The sequence below is a fragment of the Lytechinus variegatus genome, chromosome 3, assembly GCF_018143015.1.
Source record: "Lytechinus variegatus isolate NC3 chromosome 3, Lvar_3.0, whole genome shotgun sequence".
In the NCBI taxonomy this organism is placed as follows: Eukaryota; Metazoa; Echinodermata; class Echinoidea; order Temnopleuroida; family Toxopneustidae; genus Lytechinus; species Lytechinus variegatus.
This window is the reverse complement of record NC_054742.1, coordinates 31744928-31757486: the sequence shown is the minus strand read 5'-3', so window position 1 is coordinate 31757486 and position 12559 is coordinate 31744928. Positions and strand designations below refer to the sequence as shown.

At 33.5% G+C, this 12559-nt stretch overlaps 1 protein-coding gene across 5 annotated transcripts in view; it reads left to right on the top strand.

The window, feature by feature from the left end:
- LOC121410776 (neural Wiskott-Aldrich syndrome protein-like) overlaps positions 1-11236 on the top strand; it is a 54164-nt gene extending 42928 nt beyond the window's left edge. For 3 of the 5 annotated variants that reach the window (XM_041603081.1, XM_041603078.1, XM_041603082.1), the window contains 7 exons: positions 486-579; positions 1041-1083; positions 3418-3574; positions 4866-4892; positions 7781-8346; positions 9700-9802; positions 10247-11236. In XM_041603081.1, the coding sequence (XP_041459015.1) occupies positions 486-579; positions 1041-1083; positions 3418-3574; positions 4866-4892; positions 7781-8346; positions 9700-9802; positions 10247-10305 (1049 nt within the window). In that variant the 3' untranslated portion in view covers positions 10306-11236. The remainder of the gene's footprint in view (positions 1-485; positions 580-1040; positions 1084-3417; positions 3575-4865; positions 4893-7780; positions 8347-9699; positions 9803-10246) is intronic. The other 2 variants (XM_041603079.1, XM_041603080.1) reach the window with 2 other exon arrangements.
- The last annotated feature ends 1323 nt before the right edge of the window (positions 11237-12559 follow it).

Below are 12559 nucleotides of genomic sequence, written 5' to 3'. Positions count from 1 at the left end.
AGTATGTACGTATTGTACAAATTCATTTTGTATTTGTATATTTCATTTACAGCAGCTAGTGTTTCATTTCAAATTGTGTCTGTGAATGCACCATAAAAACCAATGAAGTTTTAGCCTTTTAGGAAATAAATTTCCTGACACAATATATCTATTTGATAGCATTTATAGAAGAAACTTTCTTTTCTGGTTGAGAACATTCTTATGAATTAAACTTTTTTTAATCCATGTTATTATACAAAGTTCAAAATTAAGAGCTGACACCAGCTTAAATTGTCTGAAGCAAATATTTTGTAAATAATCATGTACTGTAGTGACCCATTACCAAATTTTGAATGATACCATTATCTAACAATTAATGAACAAATTGTGATGAAAATGACATTCAGATAAAATATTTTTATCAAGGATTTTTTCCTCTTCTCTTTTACTGCATTTATTTCCCCATATTGATTTTAACTTTTCATACTTTATATTGTGTTACATAGCCTCTAGCTCAAGCAAAGATGACAAGAAAAAAGACAAGTCTGGAGGAAGAAAGAAACTCACAAAAGCTGATATAGGTCTGCCTTCTGGTTTCAAGTAAGTGAATATTCATTTCAAAGAACAAAACAAAACAGTTTAATTGTTGAAAATAGAAGAACTTGAATACATGTATCATGCAGTGAACTTGAATTTTACTTTGGAAATGGGTCTATTAAGAGGATGAGAACTCGGCATAAAGATATTCAAGGGGTGTTTTATATGCAGACAGTTTGTAAGTTTATACTTGAATTTAAGCAATTGACAGCAATACAAAATGACAAGATGTGTTTTCATTTTTTTTTTCAATCTTATTCCATATTTTGTAAAGATAATTTGCACTGACTTATGTTTGGTATTATTATGAATATAGACATGAATGATAAAAGAGATATTTGATACAAATTGATATAAAAATTCAATCTTGATGCTATTCAAAATGAAAGTGTGCTAAAAAAAAAATTAGGGGGAAATATTTTTGCTTTTAATTTCTTATTTTTTATTCTGATCTTTTCTTACAGACATGTCAGCCATGTGGGATGGGATCCTGAAAAGGGTTTCAATGTAAGTGATTTTTATTCAAAATAATTTAAAGTACAGATGTAAAATTGGTTGATCAAGGGGAAAATATATGCATGTGATGTGCTTTTCAGTGGGGTTTAAGAAAACTGCCAATACTTCCTCAAAGCATACTCTACTTGTTTTGTCTATGTTTTAACCAAGGTTTTCAAAAAAGATGTTTAAAAATATGAAGACATAAACTTTATTCAATTGTTTTGTTTGTTTTGTGGGCTAAGATTCTCAGATAGACATGTACATATATAGTGCAAACATAGCATATGTGATTCGCATGTGCTGTACTAAAGCATTTTGCTGAAGCTGTAGTTCAACATTTGATTTTATATTTTCATAACTATATAGTTATGTGCTACCCGATATACAGTGCGTATAAAAAAAAACGGGACAGATTTGAAAAGTCTATAAAATTTTTGTTTCAAATCATAATCTCTATATTTTAGTGTCAATACGTGCTTTGGAGTCTTATCCTTCAAATACCATTAAAATAATTTAGTTTCGTTCATGCTTGAGCGAACACGGAATGTTTTTGTCTGGGGTAAAAAAGGAGGCTTGCGCCAAAATGGCATAAAATGATAAATATGATGGTCGGACTTCTTGCTAATCAGCAGACTTCCTCTTAACCTTTTCACTATCTTTGCCATAATTTTCGAATTATGCGGTCAAAATTCATTTCCAAATCTACTTATTTGCTTGAATAGTTCTGTTGTTCCTTTTTAATATGTTCTCTTTTAGCTTTGAATATTCCTTCTTTAGGCAAGAACATTTGTTTAAACCAAAGTATGGGAGAGCGTGTTTTTCTTCAAATCCTTTCATTGTGTGCTTCACAAGTTATGGTGCCTATGAACAGTGGCATACTGAGGGTGGGGGCTCGGGGTGCTCCCCCCCCCCCAATGAAAAATTATGACCAAGGAAAAAAAGTGGAAAGGAAAATCACAGAAAACATAGAAAGTGAAATATGATATCATTTTCTGAATATTATGTCAAAATCACAAGATTGGATATTTTGATAAAAAAGTGGAAATTTTTGCTTGCTCGCTTCACAACTTTTTAATACATTTTATCCGATCTGCCATATCTTGCTCCTTCAAAATTGACTCAATACACCATTGCCATTGAAAGACATGAATCCTTTCCTGTTTGTCCTGTCAAGCACATAATTAAACTTGGTGAAGGATTCAATAACCCCTTGAAAATAGGATTCATGTCTTTTATAGGTTCCATAGCATAATTTGTTTCACCTAATGATTATTAAAGGTACCATTACATAATTTGTTTCACATAATAAAAGGATTTGAATAATTACAAATTCTCCCAATTAATAATGCAAATCTTCTTACTTGGGTTGACAAAAAGTCTCTTCTTTTCTTACTTATGAAGGAAAAGTCAAAGGTAAAAGAAGTTTAAATGAAAAACAATATAATTCAGGTAGATAAATACATTTGTAAATGAAATTTGACAGCATAATTCAAAAATTATGGCAAAGATAATGAAAACATTAAGAGGAAGTCTGCTGATCAGCCAAAAGTCTAATCATCAAATTTCTCATTTCTGCCATTTTGGCGCAAGCCTCTTTTTGAACCCCCGACAAAAACGTCCCGTGTTCACTCAAGCATGAACAAAATTCATTTTTTTAAATGGCATTTCAAAGATAAGATCTTAGAGCATCTATTAACATCAAAATATAGATATAATAATTTGAAACAAATTTTTTATAGACTTTTCAAAACTGTCCCGTTTTTTTTATACGCACTGTATACACAACAAAAGCCCTTGAGCCATGAGTTTGTTCCAATCAGTATTAACAGACATATTTTGACTGATTACTCGGTGAAAGTCTAAGTAATTTTCTCCCCTTCCTTTTTGAGTGTGAGGAGGAGAGGATGGCTAAAGAAGATTTGAAAAAAAAGTGGAGGAGGAGTAGAGTAAGATGGTTAATTTTAGGATGGAAGATACAATAAATTGTGGAAAGTTGAGTAAGGATGAATTTGCAGTTAGTATGGAGTGAATCTCCCCACCCTTTCAAACAGGACAAAATTGGATTTCAAACTTAGCCCTCACACTAACTTCTTGTTGCTTCTATTAAGTTCCTTTGGGATAATTTTAACAATTTTACTGGGGTAAAATCTCAATATCCTATTGTTGTGGTAAATGGAGGATAGTCTTTCTGATAAGACACTCTCATTGTATAATCAAGTCAAAACCATCCTCAAAACTTATCTCACTATAAAGCCCATGCTATTGTGGATGGGGTTATCCTCTAAAGCTGAGCTCAGAAAACTAATCACATTAACAAATGACTCTTACTGAAATTCTCAACAGGTTGATGAAATGGACCCTCAAGTCAAGGGTTGGTTTAACACCATTGGTGTGTCTGATGATCAGCTCAAGGATCAGAACACTGCCAAGTTCATCAGGAATTTCATTGATCAACATGGAGGTCTTGATGCTCTCAAGGAAGATGCTGAGAGATTAGGAGGTAAGAAGCTCTCTTTACTACTTCCGTTATCCCCAAGGAATGTGCAACCCTTCTATATTTTGAGAATCATTCATTGAATGCAATTTTTGCATGTTTTCAATATCATTGCCTCGAATTCCAATGGCAGTAGTACAGGAATGAGAGTGACTTGACTATTCAAATCCCAAATGACTCATCTACAACCAACATCTAGTGACTTATTTCAATCTGTTGCTCCTATATTACTCTCTCGCAGAGGGGTTTTTTCTCAGAAATAATCATAGTAGATTACTATAATGCACAGTACACAAAAGACAACATTCATATTATTGATGTTGGGTATATAGATGTTGCACTCTATCATTAGGGTTCCAGGTTTTATTCTGAGGGATTTTATAGGGTTAGCAGTTAAGAAAAGTTTCTGCTGCCATTGGTAATCATAGTGGCTTTCACTGCTGGAAGTGATCTTCAGTTTTCATTGCAATTAATACTAAAATGAATGCAGATAAACCAGAAATGGTGAAAAGTGAGAAATACATGAACTTTCGAAAGTAGAAACTTTGAGTCAGTTTTCTTAGAAGCCCATGATGGTCATTTGAATACATGAGAAGCCTGATTTCCCTAGATCCAAGTTACGGGATCATCTCAATCATTCTTTACATTTGTACTTCGTAGAGGTGGTTAGGCATTGCATATCTGATTTTTTTTTTCTTATTGCTCTTTTTAGAATTTTGTTTGTGATTACTAATATTTATAGCTTTTGCCTTGCTATGAATTAATCCTTTTTTATATATTCTTCAAGTTTTCATTTAAAGAGAGTATTGATTTTTCCTAGGATTTGTTTTTAATCCTTCCTGTATACCCAGTGACCTGTATTCACAAAGGTGGTTTGCAATCAGTGGTATGAAACTGTTTTTTCCAAGTTTATACCTAATTCAGAGCTTATAAGCCCAGTAATGTATACATACATTTTTTTTTTCGAGACAATAAATTTCTGTGATTACTTCAGTTTCAACATTAATAAGGTATTTGTTTTTAACTAATGTGGATTCAAGCATTTGTGCTCATATATGCTGAAACCACAGTGACAAGCATGAGCTAGAGCACCCTGGGACAAAAATGTGTTTTCAAAAGCACAGTTGATGGAGAAATCAGCATATAAGTTTCAGACAATTTGATTCATGACCATTGATTCAATACCTCCTTTGTGAATTAGGACTAGTGTGATGATAAATCCATGCATTGTTTGTTTCTTGCCTCATATCTTGACGTTTCCCTACCTCCTCCCCCTCAATTTTGCCTTAATATGCAGAAGAAGACTTTATACAAAGCTTGGGTGGTAAGGTGGCCTATTATTCTTTCTTTACAAGTTTCATCCCACCATCTCTCACTTTTAATATAGATAAACTTTGACATTCCAAAATCATACATTATCTGTTTCTTCTTTAGCTCATGATAATGTAATTTTGTAACTTTTGTTTGTAATGTGTGTCTAATGGACTTGTGTTTAAGTTTATGTTATTAACCAAAATATGACAAGAAAACGTTTCCTTCTTCAAAAGATATATACTTTCCAATATAGATGTAGCAAAATTTATTACATACCATTGCAAAAACGGTAATTCTGAAAGTTTTATTCTGAATATTTTTTTGATAAAGACAAAAAAAAGATTGAAAAAAATGATGAAAATAAACCTTATGAAAAATCTTTATGTAATACAAATATTTTGGGAAAACCCTTATTTTATTTTTTTATTTTATTTCATTTTTTTATCATTTATTTATTATTTTTTTTTTTTGGGGGGGGGCTCTTAAATTTGCAATATGAAAATATTTCATTCTTATTTCCATATCCTCCAAATGAAGGGTCAATGTGTGTCATTTTGCTGTGGTGATGGTTTGGTCTGGTTTGGTTTTATTTTCCATTTTAAGATCAAAATACATTTTGCAAAATACAATTGTAATTGTTTACATATTAATACTTCAAAATTAATGGATGGATCACTCTTTTCAGAGCCATTAAAAAAATGATTTTGTTCTTCCAAAATTGACAGCATACATGAATCATGTGAATCAGATTGACCTCCATTTAATTGTAGCTAATGAGCCATTCTGAGATAATGTCAAGTTGTTGTTAATTGTACTTACTTCACATAACAACATCATCATGTTATCTTGACCGTTGCATAAAAGTTATTGTTATGGTAACTTTGCCATCCAATGGTAATTACTGGGGTAATGTTGATCACAGCCAATCAAAAGAAAGAATTCCATGCAAGTTACAATTGCATGGCAAAATTACCATAATGGTAAGTTTTATGAAACAGGCCCCAGATCTGATGCAAGTTGTCGGTTCCAGACCTGGGAAATTCCAATAAGTATGTGTATCCCACTTCTTATATCAAGGACCTTCCTTAAATAATTTGTCAGGGCTGCTTTATGCATCATATAAAAATGCATAGTACTCTCAAAGATATCATGGCTTGTGTAGTTCATAAAGTAAAAATGGTAAAAAATCAGGGAGGAATCAGGGGAGTGTTTCATGAAAGGACTTGTCGGATGTTTTATCCGACAAGTCCCATTTTATCCGACAGTTACCATAGGAACAGTGCCTCTCAGCCAATCAAAATCATGGAAAGATGTCAGATCTGACAACTTGTCGGATGAAAATATTGATGAAATGCTCCCCAGATTGAGGGTTGACTATTTCATGGAATTGCCCAACTTTTTATCTGACTGCTTTTAAGTTGAGAGTTCAAGCCGTTTCTCTCCAACAACCATTATACGTTTGATATTTTTACTACATTCATTTCATTTCCTATGTTTCATTGATTATATTTAATCTATCATTGAAGTTCAAACAAGGACTCCTTTGGATGCATGGGTTTTTACATTTTAAGTGCCTGCTTCAAGCAATACAAAAGAAGTTGAAATAAGCTACTGTCTTTTTGCTATTAAAACTTATTAACTTACATTATGCAAAACGTATTTTACATGAGGTTGGCACTTTTTTGTAGAATAAAAAAAAAGAAGTTTTAATCATAATTTTCTTCAAGGGAATAATGCTAAGGAGCGATTCCATACATGTCGTACGGGACATTTTGTCAACAACTTCTAGTCTCTTAGCTGATTGCCTGAGCGATGAAAAATTATTTTTGGTCAGTAATAAATTTATAGTGGGTAATCATATTAAAAACTGATTACCAACAAAAAATATTTGATTATGGCTGAATAAGGGCGAAAATTTTGTGTGTCGTACGGGACTCAAAAATGTCCCGTTCAACACACAGCATTTTCACCTCTAATTCACCCATGGACAGCATATTTTTGTTGGTTGTCATTTTTTCATATGTCTACCCAGTAGTACTTTATTATTACCACATAAAAAATTGAAGTTCTTCGTTTCTTTGGACAATAGATCGAAAAATGTTGCAAAAATAGCTGATTTTTCTAGCATGGAATCGCCCTTAGGAGATGGTTTTGTAATGTGTGACTGGTGCATGTAATATCACAATATGAAACAAAAAATAAAGTGGCAAGAACACTGAATTGGCGAAATTCCCTGGTTTGAAACATAAGCAAAAAATTGCAACCAGGATGATTATTACCACAAAAATTATTCTGATTTAAAATATATTAATTTTACAGTTTTTCATAATTAACTAGTTGAAACAATATATAATTGTAGCTTTATTAATTCATTTTTTCTGTATGCAAATTCATGGCAACATATTCTGTCAGCTTGAATTCAGTGTATTTTCATTAATTGTGGTGTGTATAAATGAAAATTAATCATTTGTCCAATACAAATATGTCTCTTCATTTGTCAAGTGCATCTTCAATCATAATTCATCAATGAGATATTCACTTTCGGAGTAAATTAAAGGAAGATGGGGGAGAGAAAAAGAACTTCTCTTTTATCCTTGATTGTTGCTGTCTCCTTCATTCATAGATTAGTGCATCAACTGTATTGAATGCAGCTCACAAACAGGTGGGTGTTTCATAAAGCTGTTCGTAAGATACATGTAAGAACGACTGGTGATCCTTTCTTTTGGTAAATGGTATACACCATAGGCGATGATTTAGCGGGTAAGAAAGAATCACCATTTGTTCTTAAAGTCGCTCTTAACTTGCGAACAACGGCCCCCAGAAATATTTTGAATTAATATCATTGGAAAAGATGAATTGCTATTTTTAAATCATATTTTGTTCTCATCATAATCTTAGGTAATCCTATGGCAGCATTAGGAGGTGGGAGAGGCAGCAGCGCACCACCTCCTCCTCCACCATCACGAGGAAGCCATATACCCCCTCCACCACCCCCATCTAGAACCCCTGGTCCACCTCTTCCAAACCGGCCTCCTGCACCACCCCCTCCAGGGAACACAAGAGGTCCACCACCTCCTGCCCCACCCCCATCTAGAGGTTATCCATCTGCCCCACCCACTTCCCGTGGTCTTCCCCCTCCCCCTCCTCCACAGTCGCAATACAATGCTCCTCCTGCTCCACCCCCAACAAGACCCATGACTTCTGCTCCTCCTCCCCCACCACCTCCCCCATCGGCACCAATGCCACCTCCAATGAATGGATCAGTACCCCCTCCTCCTCCCCCTCCCCCAAGTGCTCCCATGGGTGGTAGTGGTGGTGGTAGTGCAGGGCGTGGTGGACTCCTCGATCAGATACACCAGGGTACGACTCTAAAGAAAGTTGATCCATCAGAGAACCCTAAACCGGCACCAACTGGACGTGGTGCACTATTAGATCAAATTAGAGGTGGTTACAACCTCAAGAAGGTAATTTTCATTCTCACAGATTTCACAATATTTTACATTAGGACTATGTATCCTTTTATTTCATGTCATAATTGTAGATTTTATCTTTGATAATGGTATACATGACTGGACAAAAGTACAAAGGATTAAGATGTTTCCTTCAGTTAAAAAACTTTGAAATTTATAGCCTTCGAATGCAAGTGCTATTCAATTAAACCAGATACAATCTTGTTCAATCGTCGCTTGGTAGAAAGAAATCAGCAAGAATGCCTGATTTAAATTTGCTGGAATCATTGTACAATGGATTAGTCTACAATTTTTATGGCATCGTAGGTGGTACGGGATATGATTTTGATTTTACATTATTTACAGTTATCATAATATTTCTAGTTTTGGGCATCTTGAAGGGCCAAAGGCAAAGCCATACAGAGGCCCTACAAAGATCATACAGTGCTGATGTTTTAACCATACGAAAAGCCTGCGCTCGTTGTAAGATGTCTGTACAACATACTCTGCCCTTGGGCAGACTATACAATGACTTTTATATGATATGATGACTCTGTGCTAACAGTACAAACCCCCATTGAATTTAAGGGCTAGGATTTTGAAAAGTTTGTATAACTCCATGCTGAACTGTAGACCAAAGACCCTGCAATTATTTTCAGTCTTTACAAAAGTTGTATGATTGTTGAAGGCCACACTTGGGCAGCCTACTATGATCAAAAACCAAAAGTGAAAGAGGTATTAAATTATGCCAGATATGGGTAATATTCTTGTCCAAGGGGTCCATTTCATAAATGTTACTATTGTGGTATCTTTACCATCCAATTGTAACCATTTTAACATTGCTCGACAGCAAATCAGAATCAGGGATCCCACAGATGTTAAACTATTGCATGGTGAAGATATCATAGTTAGTTTTATACATCAGATTCCACTTCTTTAAGTTTTTTTCAATTTATTCATGATAATTATGGTGCCACAAACTTCAGTTTCTACTTTGATTAGAGAAGATAGATATATTTAGGATAAGTGCTACTTATAATTCTTCCATTAGGAATTGCAGTGGGAAGCAAACTTTGGTGTTCCTAGCCTCCTGGAATTTGAAGACATCCCCCTCATGGCAGGATTCATCAAGATACATTTTTTCTATAAGATTCTATTTGTGCTCCTATTTGTTGCTGGAAAGGTTAAAAAAAATATTCCCTAAGAAAAGCTGTTTACAAAGTCCACGGATTAATATACTGATTCTGCACTGTGTTCTACTGCAAGTAGTTTCATAAGGAAAGAGTTTGTCATTCAACCTTTGTCCATAGTTCCATGTATATATCTCATTTAAGTGGATTTAACAAATGTTTCCAATTCTTCTGTTAGGTCACACATGTAGAGAAAGAGGAATCTCCTGTTTCTACACCAAACACTGGATTAGGAGCTGCTCTCTTTCAAGCACTACAACATAGGGCTAATGCTATACAAGGTATGTTTTTCATGGCATTTGAAGTGTGCAATGGATGTTTAGTAAAACCATTTGTACAAGACTTCACTGTTTTGTAAAAAAAAATAAACAAAATTTTAAATACTTTCTTATTTTACATCCTATTTTGATGAAATTTTCAGTGTTGTGCTAGTTTGATTTTTCTCTGTTTATTCAAATCTTTAAAAAAATTCTGGGGTGGATTTGACCTTTAACTTACATATGGATTCATTAATTAAAAATAGTGGGCCCATAAATGCAGAAATCTTAGCAACAAACACCCAGTTAAGAAGAGTAATTGAAAGTAATTGTATATACCTGTATTCTGCTACTTTATAACCCTAGAATCTAATATCACTGATATTTGTTCTAAACCATGTTTTTTCTCATCAGAGTGAAATAAATAAATAATATACCACCATATTGCAAATCATTTTTGCTTTGTAGATGAACCTGATGGATCTGATAGTGAAGAGTTTGATGAAGATGAATGGGATGAGGATTAGAAACCAACCAACTACTCTAAGGATGAGGGTTCAACAATGAGAGAGTGACATTTGTCTCATGAAGAATTGCAATCTGTGTAGTGAGAATTTCACCCCAAATGGAAAACTGTTTTGTAAGGAAAAGGGAAAATCAAGATTGAACAAAATTAGTAAAAGAATGAAAAGAATGTTAATCTTTACTACTTGTTAAAAATTTTAATCAATAAAATGTTTCAAATTAGCCACATGGTTATTGTTTCAAATCAGAGTGATGGAGGGTAGGGACAAGTCTTCCATTTACTCCAATATTCAGAATGATACATTTACTATGATGATATAAAACAATATGCAGTGTATGTTATATTTTGATTTGTGCCCCATGGAAAGATGTGGTTATGAAAAACAATTCCTGATAATTAAGTACACAAAAAATCACAAATTGATTCCTTCTGTTTTTCAAAATATACCAACAAATTTGCCAATTTGAAACAATAGCCAATTTTAAGCATAACGTTTTTTCCTTGCCCGATTTCTTTCAACATTTCTTCATTCTCTTTTTCTTGTTTTCTCTATTTACACAAATTATTTTGTGTGAGGTCGGATTCCAATACATAGAGTCATGTTTCTCTGCTTCTCCAAAACAGTTTTGTAAATGGTTGTGATTAATTCAAATTGATTCCAAATGGTTTACTCAAATTGATTTGAAATCTATATTCTAAGTTTGCATGTGGTCACAAAATTCTGTTTCTATCAGTCAGAAATACTATTTGAATCAAGTTCTTTAGGTACCGTGTTAAAAAGTCAGTGCTGTGTCTTTTTCCTGCAAGGATCACGTGAGTAAATTTTCATTTCCAATTCTCACATTTCATCATGGGCAAAATGATGGGGAATGCAGAAAGATTGGTATAAAAAGATACATAACACCTTCAGAGCTGCCAAGTAGTCCGGTTTTTCCGTACTTAGTACTGAAAAATGAGAAGAATACTGATGGTGTCATGCAAAATACTGATATTTAAAGTTTCCGTTTTATGTGGTGTCCTATGGTATTTCTTTGAAAATACTGATTTCCTCACCAAACTACTGATCTTGAGCTTTTAAAATGTTCTTGTTCAGGTTGCATAAAGAAAATGTGTCATGTAGTGTTGACAAGGTACCTTAGGTGAATCTGGGCCCTGTCGTACAAAGAGTTACGATTGATCCGATGAAACGTTTCTCTATGGAAATCCATCAGTGTCATAATTTTTTTCTACAAAAAATTTGCACAATGACCTTTGTGTGCAAAGAGAAGCGCAGTGAATTTTCAAGAAACAATGAATGCATGAACATACACTACATCATAGCTAGAAAATAGTTTGAACAAACAAGATGCATATTAGATGTTGACGTTTGCTGGCTGTCCATAGTTGTGATTGATAGGATCAATCATAACTCTTTGTAAGACATGGCCCTGTTTAAATGTTGATTTTTTACATCAAATCAGTGATCTCCAATATACTAGGTACCGTTAGGTATACAGCAATAACAGTAATTCATACAAGTTGATTAATCAAATTATTACAAATATTTGTTTTAAATTATGTTAATATTCAATGTGTTTGAGATGCTGGCCATTCTTTATCAACTCAACGTGGAGGGGGAGGGTCACAGGATGAAGAGAGTTTCAATTTTTAATTCTATACCATGAAAAAGATATATACATTTGAGAGAATGAAAAGCAAATATGTCTCTTCATCTTTTTTTAGTCAAGATATTAAATACTTTTTTTCTTTTCTATGAATCATCTTCCAGTATTTAAAGGCCTTTTTGTATAGATGAATCCTATGTGCCTGTAGTTTTCAAGGTTAATTATTTGTATTGTAAATCAAAAATCCAAAGATTAGGCCATAAGCTCAGATAAGTTACACTGAATATATGAGCTGTAAGTAACCACCCTTTTTTTGTCATAAAGTTTTTATTGATTTTGACAGATTATTATTCTGCAGGTTGTAATTTGAGGATACCTCCATGGGAAAATCAAATCATTCTTTTATCTATTTAGTTTCCCAATGTAAAATTTGTTCAAATAACCATTTTTTGAAAATATGCTGTTTATATTTATATTTTGTAATTACAGAGTAATATCATTAAGACAAATATTGAGATATCAATAATTGAGGCAGGTTGATGCAAGTTACTTCATCCAGTTTGTACATTGTCTTGTCTTAAAACATAATGAAAGGAGTATTACACAGATTCTGAGAAAGAATCCTAATGAAATTCAGAATTGCCACAGACT